General features: G+C 34.7%; 1 protein-coding gene across 1 annotated transcript in view; it reads left to right on the top strand.

Annotated features, from left to right (window-relative positions):
• Window positions 1-20,918, top strand: part of STK26 (serine/threonine kinase 26) — a 56,976-nt gene that overhangs the window by 30,616 nt on the left and 5,442 nt on the right. The window contains exons 3-8 of the mRNA XM_081125866.1: window positions 5,531-5,761; window positions 13,514-13,570; window positions 17,695-17,803; window positions 17,898-18,055; window positions 18,880-19,065; window positions 20,229-20,377. Of these exons, the coding sequence (XP_080981992.1) occupies window positions 5,531-5,761; window positions 13,514-13,570; window positions 17,695-17,803; window positions 17,898-18,055; window positions 18,880-19,065; window positions 20,229-20,377 (890 nt within the window). The remainder of the gene's footprint in view (window positions 1-5,530; window positions 5,762-13,513; window positions 13,571-17,694; window positions 17,804-17,897; window positions 18,056-18,879; window positions 19,066-20,228; window positions 20,378-20,918) is intronic.

Genomic DNA, 20,918 nt, shown 5'->3' with positions numbered 1-20,918 from the left:
TTGATTTTAATCTTTATTTTTCTTCTGGCAGTATCTGGATTAGGAAGCACTCAATAGATTTATAAGGCAATGTTCATAGGACATTTGAAAAATCTCAACATAGGCAATCATAATAGAACTAATTGAATTTGAGATGCATGGAATCACTACAGAATGACTTTTATTCACATGCATTCTGCCTGTTACATGACAGGTAATAGTATAGACATGGAAGTAATCCAGAAAAGCATTTTCTCTCTAGCTTGGGAGAACTAATCTGAGTAATTTAAATACTAGGTAGCTAACTGGGTGTATCTCTAGTTTTTTAGCACATTGCTAGGATAAAGTTTTTAATTAATCTCTGTGATTGTCAGGGCATCTTGAGTTCATTGCAGGTCACTCCTGGTATTACCTCTTGAGAATTAGAATGGAGTAAGCAGTCTTCCTTTCTAAGCTTTGATATAATTAGCACATTTTTTTACTCATTATTTGCTGTATACCCTTCCTCATCAGTGAGTCACTGAGAGACCTATACAGATAATCAGTCTTTGTACAAAGTGTAAACAGCGTCTTATAGCTGAGAGCATTCATAGAATGGGTTTTATTAAGGTAGGAAGGCAAGTGGAAAATGCAATTTGAGGTCAGCCTTGCTCAGCTTGGTTCATAGTTCTTCAAGATTCTTTCAGAATATATGAGCTCAACTCTTTCTGGTCAAATCCCCTGAGAAATCTACCCTCTTTCCTAAATCTATTATGTTTTCACTCTCAGCTCCAGACTAGAAGTCTGGTTTAGCTACCTCAGATTCAAAGAAACTAAATTTGGTACATTTAGTTCTTTCCATCCTTTGGCTCTCTGGGTCTTCGTTCTGCTTAGAACCCCAGGGTGAATTCTAATTCTATCTATAGTTTTTTTATTTCTCCTGATCACCTATTTTAATGCCCCTCAATGGGTGTCAGGACAGGCTACCTTGGCATATTGGATATTTTAAACTGAAGGAGTTTGAGAAAATGGCAGAAGCAGAAAGGTTACTTTGACTTGTTCTCCCACACCACCCTCCCCACTGAAACACCCCTGCTCTTCTTCCTTGAAACTGGTCTTAAGACCCTCATGTGAGAGGTACTCTTCCTATACCAGGAGGAAAGAAGCATCCATATCTCCAAAGACAGGGGGACACAAGGAAGAATCTGAACAAACGGGCCTTGCTTAGTTTCCTACAGTTTAGGACACTTAGCTCACATCTTTCCACAACTTTGCAGTCTTCACCAAAGCAAACATAAAACACACAGGTTTAACCATTTATTTGAGCCTTTGTTTCCTTATGGAGGCTCCAATGTTATGTAAAGCTTATATTAAATAAATTTATATACTTTTTTCTGTTCATCTATCTTTGTCAGTTTAATTTTCAGACCCAACCAGGGACCCACAATTTGTACCCATTTTCTGCTAGCTAACTAGAAGTAAACTTTTACTTTTTGTTAATGTTTACTATTACCTCAAAGTTGTCATCAGTTAAATCTTAACCTATTTTCTACCCTATTATTATATAGACTATATTGAGTAAAAAATGTTCAAGAGTACATATACAAAATGTATGGGATACATTGTATATGTTTCTGTAAATGTTGTTTCTAGTCTTATTTGAGGGTAGGTACTAATTTTAGAGGTGTGTCCATAGAAGAAGCATTGGAGACTTAAGTTTTAAAATATAGGTATGTATATATAAATAATAAGGTGTTCTTGGTTTTATTTTAATTTCCAATTTTTCCTCTTAGCATGCGGAGTTAGAAGAGAGCCACAGGCTTGCTTGGGGAAAATGGTGATAATGAGTTCCATATAATCAAGGATACAAATTCAAGATCTGTCTGCTCAGTGGTTCCCAAATGCTGATCTTAAAACTGGTGCCAAAATGCCTACATGGAAAATAGTTTGGGGTACTTTTTAAAAAAATACTGATTACTAGGCCCAATCTCAAAGATTCTGAATCAGTAGTTTTGGAATGAGGCCTAGGTATCTGCATTTTTAAAGTTGTACTGGTAATTCTCAAGTGCAGCCAGGGCTGGAGGGCACTTAGAGAACCTTCAAGACTTCTTCCAGCCCTCTGATTCTGTGATTTAAGTATACAAGAAGTCTTCCTTCATCTGCCCTTTACTTTACATAGGAGACAAACAAAATGATCATCTTATGTTTTTCCCTTTTGGACTTCCTTAAGAGTATTTCCATACTAAAAGGTAATTGTTATAATTGCTTTAATAATAATGCTACCTCTGCTTAAGACTTAAATTTGTAACAATATACTTTTAGTGAAGAGATCAATTTCAAGCAAAAGAAAGGTAAAGACAGTCAAGGAATAATGTGAATATTCTGAGGTGGACCTGTGAGGTTTTTATTTTTGCAGACCAGTTTTTGTGGGGTGTGGATAAATCGTCTACCATTCATCATAAATCAATATGAAGTTAATTAGCCGTTCCTATTTGTTGCTGCAGAACTTAGGGCTCCTTCCTGGGCTATGGCTTTGAGAAGGTAATACAAATACAGATATAGTAGTAAACTGCAATTTTGCCATAGAGTTAGAAAGACTTTGAAATTTTAATATTCTTAAAAGAATATTTGATTTGAGTGGAGACAAAGCCAACTTGATTTTCTTAGAGGCTCTGAATAAGAATGATATGAATAAGATTGGATAAATCAGCTTCTTTATATAGGTGGTTTTTAAATTGCATTACTTGGGATGTTTATCATTTATTTACTTGACTTTCGCCCTTGCATCAAAAAAAGAATCTGTCTTAATATTGTTACTTAGGATACTCTGGTGTAAGAAGCTGGTGAGATGGTAAAGGGGGATTAGAACTTAAGTATTATCTACTCCAAATTCAGGAATTGGCAAATAGGGCAGAAATCTCTATCCTTATACAGTCAAGTAGGTGAGGTTATACTACTAGTGATATGATTCCCTCCACTCTGGAAGTTGGGGTTTTGCATGAGAAGTTTTAGTCCCCAAATAAAAGAGTTGGAAGTACAAATATTGTGTAAATGATGGATCTTTCTTTTTTTCTTTCTTCAAGTTGGTATTCTTTGATTTAAAATCTAAAACTATATTGATGAGTTAGGGTTCACTTCAGAGCATCTTTGAAATGCAAAGTGTGACTTGACTTTTAAATCTTTGTTTTAGATACTTTCAAGAGCCCATTTATTCTAGAAAGCAAGAATAGCTGTGTTCTCCCTGGGGTTGATTGTTTCACTCAAAAATGTGAATTAGAAAGATTAGGATTTAATCTTGGTTTCTTACAACAAAATTTTTTGTTATAAAGTTAATTAATATACTTCCTGGTTGACAGTGTATCAGAAAATACATACTGTATTTTTTAATTTTTTAATCATAGCATATTTGTAACTTTTAGATTTGTTTTATAGTTACATCAGAAAAACTGAAATATTTGTTCTTTATATTTTTCCAAATCCACTGAATTTAGAAAGTTATAAGGAGGTGAACTTGTCACCAAGCTGTTTGACAAGGTGTTTTGTTGTTGTTGTTGTTTATTTGTTGTTGTTTTGAAGGATAGGTTTGCCACAAGGTACTGGAAATACAAGAACCATCACCAAAAGTAGAAAAAGAGGTATCTTTGGTTTACGTACTATGTACTAGTAATCACAATGAAATACAATGTCTTGGTAAGAAAGAGAACACCAAGAGCATCAGTAATGAGGATACTGAAGTTTTGGAGAATGTATTATAACAAAGTGTGAACATTAAAAAGGCATTTCTAACCTACTGAAAGTCTAAACTATTTTTAAAAGCCTATATGGGAAGCTCAAGATGTATTTCTTTCATGTGGGTACTGTAGGTGGGTGGGGATAACAAGTAGCTTGCAACATCAAAGAGACTACTACAATGAAAGTGCAGCTTTTAGAAACAGGAAAAATCCAACCCAGGACAATAGGGAAGTTTATAAATTAAGCAGGTCATGTGCAAACTGTATTTAAGCAGGTTGAAAAAAGAAAAGTTGGTGAAAAAAAAAGTAAGGTAATTATGTTTTCAAGTTGCTCAAAATTAGGCAGTTTACTGGAGAACTAGTGGATCTATTTGGTAAAGATGGTGCAGAGAACTTGATGAGAGAAAAAAATGAACTTTAATGAACTTTGTCTAATAAAAGAAGACATAAGGGAACATGCTAACTCTATAATTATCTCCTGAAATTGATGACTCGGTAAAATTGTAATTGAACAGATGATCTAGGTCCAATTGACAAATTAAATATAGACAGCTCACCAGAAGTAGATAGCATTCTCCTATATTTTGAAGAAACTCAAAGTAAAGTTTTAGGTGCAGAGTAATAAAGCACTTAAATATAAATTAATAACATTCCTTTGGGGGAGGTTTGGAGATCTTGTGTTTCTACGTGATTAGAAGTATGTACGACATTCAGCAATATGAGCTTAAGTAGGCATATAAAGGTTGTCTTGTGCTGGCTGGTTTGGCTCAGTGGTTAGTGTCAGCCCGTGGACTGAAGGGTCTCTAGTTCAATTCCAGTCAAGGGCATGTACCTCTTTTGCAGGCTCGATCCCAGCCCTGGTCAGGGAGAGTGCAAGAGGCAACCAATGGACGTCTCGCCCCCACATCAATGTTCTTCCCTCTCTCTCTCCCCCCCCCCTTCCATTCTCTCTGAAAAGCAATGGAAAAAGTATCCTTGGGTGAGGATTAAAAAAAATAAAAAAATAAGGTTGTCTTGTAGTCATACAATTTTAGTTAAAAGTTGTATATGATAAGATAAAGGAAAATTTTGACCCAGGAAAGAGCAGTGAATTTATAAATCCAAGTCATGCCTGTACATTCATCAACCTAAAAACGTGTCCTTGACTAAAATTTTATGTCGAGTTACTCTGGATTCCCACTGTGAGATAAGTTGTGAAAGTTCAGCATATTACCATTTCCTCATGAGTACTAGCAATTATGGTAAAGGCATAGAATCTTATTTCAGCCACCGATGAGGACATTACATGTGGATAACATCTCAAGTAAACAAAAAAATAAGACTTGTAGATTCTTGAGTCTTTTGTGTTCTACGTTGCTTACATGGTGGTTTAAAAGTGTAGGTGGGGGTGATTGAGATGTCCAAGTTGGAGAAATGAAAGGAGAATTAAAAGGTAACATATTGCTGGTGGAATGTCAGAATTTTTAATGATTCACCTACCTATAGCTTAGGTTAGGAGTTCTCTCATTATTGCTATCATAGCATTAATGTGCAAACTATCTATAACAGCTGCTTTATTCTAAACTGTGCCTGGCCCTTTGGCAGGAATCAGAGACACACCATATGCTGTATAGGATTGTTTGTGGCAGCAGGATCAGCTAAGCACAGTGAGGGTGCATGATCCAGTAGAATATGGACTAGCTGATCATTTGGATTTCCTGTGGTTCTAACAAAGCACATGTTAAGGGAATTTATATGCTTTAAAAAAATTGTTAATGTCCTATATGATTTATTTTCCTTCATTTAAAAGAATTGATGGAAGACATTTGTGTTCTTTCCTTTCTTTCTCTCCCTCCTCTTAGAATAATGTAGTTGATCCAGAAGAACTGTTCACAAAATTAGAACGCATTGGGAAAGGCTCCTTTGGAGAAGTTTTCAAAGGAATTGATAACCGTACCCAGCAAGTGGTTGCTATTAAAATCATAGACCTCGAGGAAGCTGAAGATGAAATTGAAGACATTCAGCAAGAAATAACTGTTTTGAGTCAGTGTGACAGCCCATATGTAACAAAATACTATGGATCATATTTAAAGGTAATGTGTGTGCTGTATTAAGTCATAATGTATTTTCATTATAAGTTTTTCTTTCTTTTTTAAATTCTTTTTTTTTTTTTTTTAAAGGCAATGTCTTAAATAAATATTTGGCAGTCTTTAGCCTCCAGGCAGAATCCAGCTCCATTTAGAGTGCCAAGTATACTGTGTATAGATCTAGCAGCTGTATCCTCAATGCATCCCAGTACTCGGCTGCACCATTTTTTTCCACACCTGAACTTTTGGATTGATGGAGGAGCAGAAATGCAGCTGGTCCTTGAGACATATCCTTTGTTAGGCAAGAACTTTCCCCCTGTGTTTTCACACATTATTTTCAATGGTCCTGTCTGTCCCAACCTCAGAATTGATAGAATATGTAAGTCTGTAACTTAGTCCATTGAGGTTTGGTAGTTATTTACACGTCTGTCTCCCTCTAGGTTGTGAGCTCCGTGATGGCAGGGAGTTTAGTTCAACCAGTCTTGGTTTTTACATCACTTAGCACAGAGCATGGCACATATCAGCAAGTGATAAATATTTGTTTAAATGGAATTTAATTGAATAATATCTGTTCCCTCTGCCCCCTCCAAAAAAAGTTGGATTTTCAGTTTCTAGGATCATGAAATTAGCAGACATCTAATGTTCCAGCAGATGGAGATGTTACTGCATAACAGAAAACTCTTTGGTTAGTAAATCTGAGATTTCTTGGGTTCCAGAGTTAGAAGTCCTATTTATGTGAAGCATAAATAGAAAAATCTAGGCTAAGATAATTTAAATTATGTTAAAATTAAAATTGTTTTCTTAACTATTAGTTAGATCTTTGCTTTTCAGGGTTTACAAGGGTGAGGGAAGGTTTATTTTGTTCAATTTTTTTTCTTTATCTATCTCTCGGCCAAAAGGGGTATGTTTATAACTTCTCAAGCTGTTGGCCCGCATAAAAATTAATGCTATCTTTTTATGTTCTGCGGACCAAATAAGCCCTAGGGATAGTCTATCTATAGATATAGAAATTCATCAATAATTTTCCTGCCTTTTTACACAGTTTGATTTATTCTAATATTACATGAATTAGATGAATGTACAAATAATGCATAGTAGACTGAATCATTAAACAGCCAAATAGTCACTATGTGTCTTACACTTTACTTAGGTGATAGATACAAAAATGAGCAACTTGCTACTGCCATTAAGGAGCTCACTGTCCCACATTGTACTAAAAAGGTGCAGATTTTGTGATTAAGTATATACAAAGTACAAATGAAATATAAATAAGCAAGTAGTCAGTTCTATCCTTTTGAGGGAGTTGGTGTGAAGGCTTCAAGAAAGGCTTTCAAGAAAAGGTGCTTCTGCTGGCAATTCCTGTTCAATTTACTTCTTAGTGTGAGCCATTATTCCATTTTAATGTGTGTGTGTGTGTGTGTGTGTACGCATGTATGTATATGTGTGAATGTGTGTGTGTGTATATATATATATATATGTATATATAATTATTTGATTGTTTGTAACATATTTGCATTCATATTCTTTCCTAGAAAGCTTATTTAGTGATCAGATTCTATTTTATTTTAGTAATCCTATGTTCACTCAGTCTCAGTAGTTTTAGATCCCCCTCCTAATTCCCAAAGCAGGCTTGGTTGTAGGCAGCCCCAAGAATTGTCGTTCTTGTTGTTGTTGTGTGTGTGTATGTGTGTGTGATTTTTTTTTTATCCTGGTTTACTCTTTCTGGATTGAATCCTGGTAATTTCAGACCCTTCCTATTTTTAAGCATCTGTAACAGATAAGCCATTTTTTGTAACTAACTTAAAATATTAAATAAACCCTATTTAAAATTGGCTATCTATATTTTAATGAAAATGGGTAGTAAAATGGTATTGACTGTTTTATTGGTTGCTTATATATAGCCTTAGTTCATATTCAGTACTCTTATGGAAAATGAATTGTAGCTCAGTTTGTATTATATATTATTAAGATTTCACCTTTAAAAAAATTCCCCTCATAGTATACATGTACCAGTCACCCAATAAATGCTTAATTTTTAAGTAAATAAAACTGATAGTTTTTGTCCAAATTTTGACTGTAGAATGTTCTCACACCAGTTAGTGATACAAAACCATTACCTAAGATGCCTTCTTAAAGGATTAAACAGAATTATTTTTATTTCTTTTACCCATCATTAATTAAAGTCCATGGTATGAAAGACTACTTTAAGGAACATGGCATTTCATGATAAAATTGTAGAAATTCACAGCTGGCTGATATTATTTGTATCCTGAATATATTTATCTTAAAGTAAATAAATGTGTGTTAACTCTATAGACATACACATATACACAAAAAGAAATATCTTATGATTTTATAACCTTTTAATATCTTTTATTTAAACTATTTTCTTAAATTGACCAACCTGTTTATTTTCCACTTGTATTAAAACATAGTATGGCTATGTGGGCTTGCATTTTTTAAGTAAAATCATATCAAAAATAACAGGGCTCTGTTTAATGAAGTCAATGTAATTCAAGGCTACATCCTTTAAGTACCATCAGGGAACTGCACTATCAGTCAACTTATGTTCTTATTGTGACCCATCCTTCCATTTTAGATGGCATGGGGAATTTTGTGAGTCATGTCAATTGAGTAAAGTAGGACATGTGGTTTTCTTAGGTTGTCCTTGCACAGGATATCATACATAACCAAGACCTCACTGTGTGCTGGAGGAAAAGTTATTGCATTCGAGAGAAAATTATATGCTCTTTGGAACTGTATGCAGTTGTAATGATTTTTTTGAGACATGAAAAAATGTACTAGGTATTCATTTTGACTGAGTTCACTGTATAACTTCATTTTTATAAACAAGAGTAAAAACCAGACAAACACTTCAGTATGACCACAGTATTTTCCTTTAATTTTAGTTCACTGCAGATTTTCTTGAGAGACAAAGTTAGTCTTATAAAGTGTACTAAAATAAGCAAACCCTTCCTTTCTGATCTCATAATATTGGAAGAATCTTTTATAATCTTTAAATATTTTTCTAGTTCAATGTAAATATTAAAATGAAGCTCACTCAGGCATTGAATAGAATTTGAATCATGCCTTTATTTGCTATTGAAAAATGCCTTTAGATTTCTATTTATGTTAAGAAAATATGCCCCCCTCCACATACTACAACCAGTGATACTTATCAAAAAAACAAAAAAGCAATTGAATGATATAAGTAAAATATTCCAGAATAGAGTCTGTACAATTTTGTGGCATTCTCATTCTCCCTGATACTTTTGTGTGTGCATACTATGTGTATTGCCAGCGTTTGGTGAATGTTTCTGGAATATTCTTTAATTTAAAAATAATATGAGTTTTCTTTTTTTTATATTCATTTCCTTTTTATTGAATTTATTGGGGTGTCACTGGTTAACAAAATTATGCTGGTTTCAGGTGTACAGTTCCACAATACATCATCTGTACACTGTATTGTGTGTTCACCACCCCAAGTCAAGTTTCCTTCCATCACCATTTATCTCCCATATATCCTCCTCTACCTCCCCCACCCCCACCCCCACCCCCCTTACCCTGGCAATCACCATACTGTTGTCCATGTCCATGAGTTTTCCCTTATAAAGCATGAAGGAAATTCAAGGGTAAAAAATTTCTCCTTACAACGTTTTTTTTGTTGTTGTTGTTTTTTTTCCCCTCAAAATAAGAATATCTTTAAACTTCATATAAAACACCTCTAAGAAGCCCCATATTAGGTTCAATTCAACAGACATTTGTTTATATGTATTGCTTTCATTCTGCATATTTTCCCTGGTCAGTCTGATCCACTTTATTCTAAATTTGTGTCTGTGGTTCTAGCCTCTCTCCTTAGCCCCAGATAGGTATATCTAACTTGCCTCATATTATCTACTTATCTGTGGGTACATCAAGGTGCAATAATCTAAAACTGTGGTGTATCATTTGAACTAAGTGCTGAGTATAATTTTGATGTAGGTTGAGATGTGAAGGTTGGGTATAGACAAGGCATTCTAGACTGAAAGAAAATGATTCAGGGGTGGTAAAGTATCTGGCAAGATGATCATTACTGTCACTTGCAGTTCTATAAAATTTTACATTCTTTTTTTTAATTCTCACCCAAGGACACATTCATCAATTTTTAGAGAGAGGGAGATTAAAGGGAGGGAGGGAGAGAAACACTAATGTTAGAGAGAAACATCTAATGGTTGCCTCAGAGATGCCCCAACTGGGGAACGAACCCGAAACCTAGGTATGTGCCCCGACTGGTAATTGAACTCACAACTCTTCGGTGTATGGGATGATGCTCCAACCAACTGAGCCACACTGGCCAGAACTATGCTACATTTTTTTTTTTTTTTTACTGTGGTAAAATATACATCATAAAATTTACCATTTTAACCATTTTAAGTGTACAATTCTGAGGCATTAAGTACATTTAGTTTGTTCTACAACTATCACCATCATCCATCTCCAGAACTTTTTAATCTTCCTCAACTGAAATTGTACACATTAAACAATAAGTGTTCATTCTTTCCTCACCACACTCCTTGGTAACCACCATTCTAATTTCTGTGTCTCTGAATTTCACTACCTTAGTTTCCTTATATAAGTGAAATCATACATTTGTTCTTTGGTGACTGGCTTGTTTTACTTATACATGCTGGCTTACTAGTCAATGTCATGATTGGCTATTGGATTTATAGACCAGCCCACTTCATTCAACATGTACTTGATATATAATAATGATCTCTCAAATGCATATGAGTATTTTGAATCTATTTTCTATGAAGGAATGAATCCCAAGTTCCACAGCAGCATTTCTCTCCCCTTTGGCCAAGTGTCTGCATTAGCAACAAACAGTGAGGTTCAAAGGCCTCATGAGGTAAAAGAGTTGATACACTCAACACCAGTAATTTGTTAACACTAGACTCCACCCTCTCCTCAGTAAATAGTACAATTCTAGAGCACTTACACTTTAGGCAATTTGAATTTTGGAACAGAGAGCCACTTCCTAACCCTTAGCTGACCAACTGTGTTGATGCAGGACTTTAAACTTATTCCTCTGACCCATTATTAAAATGTGTGGATCATTTTATAAGTGGAGAAGTAGAGTTTTTCCTACAGAAGCTTCCAATGCTTAAATGTACCGGATGTATGGTTATGGTTTCCAGTCACTTGGCTCCTTTAGAATTGTAAACCAGTACATAGATATCATCATGGCTTTTTAAATTATTTAAAAGCAAACCAAACATACTTATTGGCTTTCTCCAACACAAACATCTTTTACCAGAAATCAAAGGTAGAAGTTTTAGTTCCTCCAAAAGAATAAAAACAGGATCTAGAATTTTTTGGTTTTGTTTTGCTTGTGATTGGTGTTTTTATTGAGACCTGCTGTGGCCAAGGAACTGATAAGAAGAGCCTCTGTGGGTTAAGCTTCCTTGAGCAGGGAGGAACCCCACCAGCTCACCATTTATGTCTATGCCCACTAAGGCCTTGCTTCAACACTCATGTCTGCCTAACAATCTTCTGAATGTTCAGACCTATGGCCATCCCCCATTGAGGCTTGTATCTGGAAGTGGTGATCAGAAGGAAGCAAACAGAAAAGCTGTTGGGCAGTTCAGGTTCTCTGTCTATCTCAAAAGAGTTCTAGTTCCACTGGGGGGGGGAAAAACTTGCTTTCTATGAGGAAGCCTTTTTTTCAGATCTAGAAGTTAATTAGTCATAACTAACCACATTTTGAACTTTCCATGAATACTTTTAATGAAGAACAGAAGTTGGTACAGTTCTTTTTTGAATTGGTATCAAACACACATTGTTTTTAACTTGGAAAACGGGTGCTTTCATTCATACAGGACTGCACAAACAGATAAACATGCTTTATAAGATCCTTTTATTTTAAATTTCAGGTGAATGAGAAGCATTCTGAATTCATAAGGTAGAATATAATAGTTATTAGAAACACACTTGTGCAAAAGAAAAATTCTCAGGCTATACAACATTGTGAGAATCACTTTTTTCTCTTGAAAAGAATATAAATACACATCAGGTTCATAATTCTGAGGTTCAGAGTGCCTAATTTCTATACATGAAAATGTGTTACATAACCCAAGCCTGGAACTCCTCTTCTCTTCCCAGCATAATGGACAATTATTTCCTCTCTTTCCTTCTATAAACACTGTGGCTAGCAAAGACTCTCAGCTCTTTCTTTCCTCAGGTCAAGCTGGCCTGTTCTGACAGGAGAGAATGGATGTCAAGATTAAGAGGAGGGCACATTGTTCCTCTCTTTCTCTCACACATCCTACAGAGTGCCAGCATCAAGAAAGAAAGGAGGAATATTTTTATCTTAAGTTAACCAAGCCCTCCCTCGCTGGTCCCTAACCCTAGGCCCCATCCCACTCCCCACACTACAATGTCACCTAAACACTCATATAACATTACTGGAATCCATTCTCTGCCATGATAAAGCTTCAGCCTCATGAAGATGCTTGGACATTTTGAATGAAACTCCTGAGTACTTCCCAGGGATTTTAGAATTTCAGGGCTACTGACAATAGCTTAAGAATCTTCATCGCACAGCTGGGGCTGTAAAGGTAAGAAAGGTGTTCCTGGCATCCCAAGTTGAAGCACAACACTGAATATAGTTTTCCTCTAGAACATTGTTATGGTATAAATGGTAGTTCTCTGCTACTCTTGCTGCTATACTATGGATACCTTTGCATTACATTGTCTTTAGGGGACTACCCCAGGAAACTAGGCATTATTTTTATGGGAAAATGCTTGCTTTCCAAATTCCAAACATCTTACTTAAAAATGTACTTTTGGAGCACAATCCATTCTCAACTTAGCTACTTGCCAGTATAGTAAAACCAACCATTTCTCTTCCAGTCAATTCTGTGATCCCACAAAAATTCAGAGAATACCACTCATGAAATGGTATGGAGAGAGAGGTGTCCCTAGTATTTCAAGCTATAGTTGAAAGAAGGAAGAAAAAAGACATAATGGGTTATTCCAATTTTTATCTGATAGAGCCAAATGATGTGTGTGTGTGTGTGTGTGTGTACAACTGTTTTGGAATTCACATATATGTATTCTCCCTATGCGCCCCATTTGCTCTTGTACAACTTACAGTAAAGTTAACTCCACCTGGAGTAATCATATTCTTGTTAAGCTATATAATCCCTTTTTCTTATCTATTTACCTGGTTAGGGGGACAGTATTCTTTTTAGGTTCCACACGTGTACCAAAAATGTTCATTAATCATGGTTGAATAAAGTTGTAAAGTACATAAAAACAAAAACTAAAAGAAGGCAAAATACCCAGTGTCCTCAAACTCTAAAATTGCATGAAAACACCAAGAAGCCCTATTCAAAATTTCTGCAAGTTTCCATTTACTTCCTCATTCTTAAATGCATCTTTCTTTTCCCTTTAATATTATCATTCAAAATAATAATTTAAAGTTATGGTTTATATTTTCTGGGTTTTATAAAATTGCTAATAGCTCCATAATAAGAAATAATAATTAGCTACTTATTTAGCTATATCATAAGCTAACTAAATTTCAAGGAGGGTCAAGTCTCAGAACTTTACTTTCATTTGTATTGTTTTATGGAAAAATAATATTCAGGCTTCTAAACACCTAATTTTAAACCTGTATTTTAAAACCAGTACATTAGTATATCAGTTTTAACATTTATGTTAGTTATGTTATTTGGCTCAGGTTTGTAATTATAAATTGTTTCATGGCTTTTTCAGGGTTCAAAGTTGTGGATAATAATGGAATACCTGGGTGGTGGTTCAGCACTGGATCTTGTAAGTATTTTTAAATAAACACACACACATCCATACTACAACTTTTTTAATTGGGGTAAACAATGGCTTTTGGGCAAGCTAAGTGGTTGCTTTAGTTAATATGTTCACATTAAACTCTTTTTTTAGGACTACTACCCTTAGGTATATTTAGTTTTATTGCAGGATTGAGCATTTTGCTGACATTCTTAGAGTATGTAAGAAATGCAAATAGCTTAATAAAATGAAGCCCCCCAAATGAGTGTGTGACAGCTGCTGTCAGTTTAGAGTTTTACTTTGTAAGCTTATCCCCGAAAAGACTAAGTGTTCTTAGATTTTTAAAAATATGTCATTCAGGTAACTGTCACTAAAAGTGGTTCCTGAGCCCTGCCAGTGAGGCTCAGTGGTTGAGCATCGACCCATGAACCAAGAGGTCATGGTTTGATTCCTGGTCAGGGCACATGCCCTGGTTGCAGGCTTCATCCCCAGTAGGGAGTGTGCAGGAGGCAGCCAATCCATGTTCCTCCCTTATGGATGTTTCTATCTCTCTATCCCTCTCCCTTCCTCTATAAGTGGAAATGAGTTGTACTAACTGAAAGTGATTAAATATTTTAAATAGGGTTTAGTCCTGACTGCCAGAAAGTCAAAGTTTCCAATAATCCTATGAACAGAAATAGCCATAAGAGATTTTTTTTTTTCCTTTAAACAGAACCATACTTAAACCATTCTAAAGTAATGGTAATTAAACTTAACGGAGAGTCTTATCTCCTTCTAGGAATTAATCTCAGTTTAATCAGCTAAGTTAAGTGATCCTTTCTTGTGTTTAATCTAATTCTCATATCCTTAAGTTTGAGTTCATTTTTTTCAGTTTCCTCTCTAGTGATAGAACACAAGTGGTGTTTCTTTGTATTATAATCCTTCATGCATTGGAGTCAGATCTCATTCTTGTGTTGAAGTTAAATGATCTCATTTGCCCTGTCACATAATTTTGTTATACAATAGTTTGCTTTTTCCATTAGCCCCATAAGAAGTCTTACAATTTTTCCATGATCCTCCTTCCACTTTTTAAACATTAAGATCCCTTTCCAAATTTATCACAGTTAACTTATCTGGTCTCCCACAGTGCTCACAATGTCTCTTCCCTGTTTTGTAAGCATTGACAAAGCTAGTCCACTGATTTCATCAGGAACACTGACAGGGATGTTAGACATTAGACACTGGCCCAACCCTAACTAACACAGTCTGTATCCTCCTGTGGTAGTTTGGTCAGTTTTATGAAATCTCTGAATGAAATGATTTGAGATCTTAATCTCATCCTGACATTCTGATCTCTGCCTAATCAAATGTGAATTAGCACAAATTCAATAAACTTAAATTTTTCTTAGCCTTGTACTGGCTAAGGTTCCAGAGACCTAGGTTCCAGTCCTGGTTCTTCCATTGACTAGCTGCCTAATGTTGGGCAAGCCATTTAACCTCTTTTTCTTAATTTCCTCAAATGTTAAATGAAGAAATTAAGTTAGTAGTTGCTCGTTTTATTTTTCTAGCTCTAAAATTTAATAATATTGTGATTTAGTTATAAATATCATTTAACTGGACTTTGAAGGGCAAGCAAATAATGAGAAAATGTGCTATTTCTTCTTCATGTATAGTCCTGTACAAATGGACGCTATCATTTGGGGGAATCTAATAAAAGATTAGCCTTAGAGGCTTAGGCTACCAGGAACAAGAGAAAACAAGAGGGATGTGAGCAGAGAGAGTTTATCATTTTAAACTGGTACCTGACTAATGGATTATGACTGCAACTTTTAATTTATGTGAACATTTTATAGTGTATACCTCAAGATTCTCTCCTATACTGAAAAATTTGTTGTATGTCAATCGACTTTGAGTATAGTGTATGATATTTTATTACATTTATTACACCTCATTTCTCTTCAGCATGAATTGTAGTGGCTTACAATAAAAGCACATATAATAAGGATAATAGAATAAAACAGGAGCACCAAAAAAAAAAAAAATGGAGGCAATATGCTAACTGTAAGAGAAAACATAACATAACATGTTGCATCAGCGACAGGCTGGAAGTCAAAGGATTGCAGGGAAAATCCCTAAATGCACAAGTATACATTCTTTGAAAGAACGAATGTCCCTCTCTTGCATATCCTCAGTTGACTACAGAGGCGTATTACCCAAGGTCAGTACACTGTCCTGGAGGGATAGGTATTAGCTATTAGAGACATGGCACAATCTTCAGTCATTGGAGAAAAGTTCAGTTATGCACTACAAGTACAGTGGACCAAGATCTTGGCATTTTCTCTCCCAAGGCTGCATTGGGGGAAAAATTCTCTATTCCATCTACTTTACTTTCCTTTTCTTTCCAACCCCCACCCTTTTTTCCCCCTTTTCTAATCATTATTAAGATGACTAAGGAAACATTTTAACCACAAGGTTTGGGATAGTTTTCTGACTGGTAACGAGCCATAAAAACTCAACTGTACTACTACCCCATTCTTATTTCCCTGTCACAGAGTCTCCCCTCCCATCTCCCTCCAGTGCCCAGTTAATTGAAATTTTACTTTTACTGAATTTGAAACTGGACCTAAATATACCAAATAAGCTAATGGATCTTTAGGGCTCATTTTTTGTTTGTTTTTACTTAAATATACTTTTTAAATCCTGTTTTAGGTAATACACTAGCTTATCCAGGCCACTTTTAGAAGTCCTTCAGAATGATAGCTAGTACCCATTATATGGACCTGGCCCAATTTCTTAAGTAACTGAGAATATACCTCCTCTGGCCTTGTCAACATTTTATGATCAGTGATACTATGTACTAATCTTGAGTAGCATGACATTTGTCTTTCAATTATTTGGTAGACCCTCAGAATTTCATTGCCAGTAATCAATAAAATAATATTCCATTTTCACCACTTACAATGACTTTAATCACTACTGTTTAAATAGAAATTTCTGGGGTAGAAGTTGATAGATTTGAAAGTAAATAGTTAATGTTACCTAGGAAAGGCTTCTATGGAACTATGGATATGCCTGGAGTATACTCTATATCCAGACCACAGTTAATATTAAATGGTGAGACCGAAGTATGGGTTCTATTTTAAGCTGTTAAATTTCAACATGAAAGTACCCTTTATTCAGAATAAATATGGCATTCATGAAAGATGAAATACACAAGGTGCCAAAGTGCTGTGAATCCCTCCCAATGTGAGGCAGAGTGGGCAATGTTTGATTTTCACCACCTCTTCCCTCCTTCCAGCAAACAGAACTTTACCTCAGTTCTGACTTTAGTTTCCCACCCTTTCCTATAAATGTTGCACAGTCTACTGTTTGTGCTTTATGAGGTAGCAGAGTTTTAAACTAACCATTTATTTTAAAGAGAGATTTTCAGATATTCCATTACAAGTTCTCCTGAAACCTAATCATTGCTTCCTTTATATTCCAGTTGAAACCATTGGCTTTGGTACAAGGATAGGGAAAGAAAGGAAAATGTGTTACATTTATTTAAAAACCCGTATTCTTCCATGATTTGATAATTTTTATAGTGAAAGTCTGAATAGTTTAATTATTATTTTCCTTGGTAAATTTTGAGTCCCGAAAAGTCTCTATGCTTTTACAATGTTATTAAAATGCATAGATGTTAAGAACTGTGCTACAGGTGACCTATTTGATCAAATTGTGTTGATGCTAAAAATTAGTTCAGTGTAAATATTTAATAACTTTTAAACAACAAATGTCAAAATTTAAATAGCTGATTTATTTTTACCTACATGAAAAAAGAAAGCTAGTTTTGTCATTAAGTGCATCTTAAATTTTTGCTTTACATTTAAGAACCTCAGGATTTGGAGCTAGTATATAGGTAACACTGCTTGTATTATTATTATCTTTCAAGATTAAATCCAATCATTTTAAAACCCTTCTAGCACTTTGACTTAGCTTTCTTACTCTTTTCCCTTGCCTTTTAAATTTTTTCTAATTTATTTAAATATTAGTTTAATAAACAGAACTGCTTCATACATCTAAGTGGTTCCTTTATTTCAAAGATAATATCAAGTTTGAACTTTATTGTTTTAAACTTTCATATGTGTGTGTGTGTGTGTGTGTGTGTGTGTGTGTATGTGTTTTCCCATAAGCTGCGAGCTGGTCCATTTGATGAGTTCCAGATTGCTACCATGCTAAAGGAAATTTTGAAAGGTCTGGACTATCTGCATTCAGAAAAGAAAATCCACCGAGACATAAAAGGTATACAAAAATTTAATATGAACCTAAGAAAAATAAGTGCATTCTGAGGAGGCTGAGATTTTTTTCACTGTCTTTCCCCCCCCCCCCCTCCTAGCTGCTAATGTCTTGCTCTCAGAGCAAGGAGAAGTTAAACTTGCTGACTTTGGAGTTGCTGGCCAGCTGACAGATACACAAATTAAAAGAAATACCTTTGTGGGAACACCATTTTGGATGGCTCCAGAAGTTATTCAACAGTCAGCTTATGACTCAAAAGTAAAGTGTTACCTGTACAAACTGTTTTGTTTTTGATAATAAGCTTTATTTAACATACTATCCTATTTAATAAACTGCCTTAATTGTCCTTCATTTTAAAGTATTTCTAAAGTTAGAATTATGTCAAATGTTGCTGCTAAATTATAAATTTCCTTGATGCTAATAATATTCGGACTCTATTCCCCTCAAATTTTTTTCCATCACACTTAGAATAAAATCCAAAATATGTAGTATCACATACATGGCTCACTAGGATCTTGCCCTTGTCCACCTCTTCAGCTTCATCTCATATCACTCTCTATATTCTTTATCTGCTTCAGCCACAGTGGCCTCATCGCTGTTTCACAAACATAGCAAGTACACTCTGGCCTCAGGACTATCTGAAATAACCTTTATCCCAGTCAGTTCTCTGCTTTAAGCATTATCTACACAGAATAGTCTTCCCTAGCCATCCTGTGTAAATTTGCAGGACTCTGTCATTCATTATTTCCTTATCCTGAATTATTTTCTTCACAGAACTTAGCACTATCTGACATCATATTATTTATTTATCTATCTCTTCTACTAGAACATAATCCCCCTGAGAGCAGGGAATTTTGTCTGATTTATTCACTACCTGAATCCTCAGTGCCTAGACTGTGGTACTTGGCATAAAGTAGGGAATTTGATACTTTTTTAAAATAAATGAATTTTGTTAAGAAAAATTTATTAACATCACATTTTTGAGACTAATATTGTTGTGACTATTAAAATTCCATAGGTTATTTTGTGGCAGTATTTTGAAATGGAATTTCAAGATTTTTTTTTCTTTCTCTTAAACTTAGGCTGACATTTGGTCATTGGGAATTACTGCTATTGAACTAGCCAAGGGAGAGCCACCTAACTCCGATATGCATCCAATGAGAGTCCTGTTTCTTATTCCAAAAAACAATCCTCCAACTCTTATTGGAGAGTTTACCAAGTCCTTTAAGGAGTTTATTGATGCTTGCCTGAACAAAGATCCATCATTTGTGAGTATATGAGGCCACTGTTGCCTATTATTACATCTACACAGAACAAATGTGTTTTTTCCTACAGTGAGGAATACAGTGCATGTGAAAATTGTCAAAGATCTATCCGGGAAACTGGTCCTTCCCTCTATATTTCTAATTCTATTCAGTTCTTAACAAGATCCTTAGTTCCTCTTTTCTTTCCCCTCATTCTTTTTCTTTTTTTCATGGTCTGTGGCTCCTTCCTTATGCTAGTGATCATTTCCTATTTCAGGGGGAAAGAAATTTGAGAAATAAAAATTTATTTAATAAGATGCCATTATTAAAGTATATGTGTAACTATTCACAGTGATTTTTATTCAACTGTGTTTTCACTTTTCATGAAAATTTATACTTTCATTTAATTATTTTAAAATTAATTTTAGAAATTCCAAAATCAAGTTATATACTTTTCTTGAAGTTTAGTGAGCTCCACTCATTTACCTAGAAAATTTGACTACAGTTGTTTTACTGTTTTTAAAATAAAGCTGCCTGTTAACTTCTAGAAACTAGAAATATATAAGAACTGTTAATGGGGAGAAAAATGCTCATCTGTAATATTTTGAAGAATAAAAAAACCCCACTAAGTTTGATACAACTATTTTTAAGTGGATAATTCATATTCTGATATTAGTAAAATACTAAGGGAGAAATATCCCCTATAACACCTGGTATTTGTATTTAGATGCAATATAAATTAATTAATCTGGGAGTCATAAAATGTGTGCAGCTAATAACAAAGTTACAGCCTTACTAGTTTTCATCCATTTTTTTTCCAATTTACAGTAAATACAATAAAAGTATTTTAAAGCACTATTTTGAAATGTTTTAAAATTTTTACTTTATTTTCAAAATCCTGCATGTGTTTCTTTACTTTTGAGAAGGCCCTGACTGCCAGTTTACTGGTAGGTAGGCCATCCATTGCTCACTGAGCTTTAACAAATTGGTACCAAGGCAATGAGTTTAATTTGGTTGTCTTGAGCCACTTCAAAAATAGAATTAGCTATAGTCCTACAGCATTTGAGTTGTCCTCGTGTATACAGATATACTTTCACACCTTTTAACTTAATAATTGAAATGATTTCTCACCCTCTTCACTCATAAAGAGCCTAGAAATATTTATGCATGCTTCATTTTTTCCTTAGCGTCCTACAGCTAAAGAACTTCTGAAACACAAATTCATTGTAAAAAATTCAAAGAAGACTTCTTATCTCACTGAGCTGATTGATCGATTTAAGAGATGGAAGGCAGAAGGACACAGTGATGATGAATCTGATTCTGATGGCTCTGATTCGTATGTACAAATTATTTCATTTTTATTTGCATAGTCCATTTTAATATTGTATATCTTTTAACTATGACCCAGTATGCTTTCTCTAGCATAAAATATAAACCATATTTTAAAGTTTTACTTTGGAAACTGTGAAAGTCTTTTAAAATCAGCCTGTGGAGTACAATGAATTTGGAAACATGTTTTTCTTAGAAGTGAATTGCTCTAGTTTTAAATGGTCTCAGTCTAACCCCTAGTGGATACTTGAGTATATTACAAAATTTTGGAATAAGATTTGATGAAAGGTGCTATATTAGTTTGCCCAAAATGATAAGGGGCTATGTCTTCTCATACTTTGTTGTCAATCTGCAAAATCCCTCTGGAGAACTGACCTGCAGGCCTTCCCCACCTCTTGGCCATGGACCAAACCGTAATCTGACTGGTACATTTAAATACAGTAAATCCTCACTTAACGTCTTTGATAGGTTCTTGGGAACTGCAAAGTGATACAAAATGTCTTATAATGAAACCAACTTTACCATAGAATAATCAATATAAACAAGCA

This window comes from Miniopterus schreibersii, assembly GCF_964146895.1.
Source record: "Miniopterus schreibersii genome assembly, chromosome: X".
Classification (NCBI taxonomy): Eukaryota; Metazoa; Chordata; class Mammalia; order Chiroptera; family Miniopteridae; genus Miniopterus; species Miniopterus schreibersii.
Note: the sequence above shows the minus strand (reverse complement) of the source record. Positions and strands in the feature narration are given on the sequence as shown.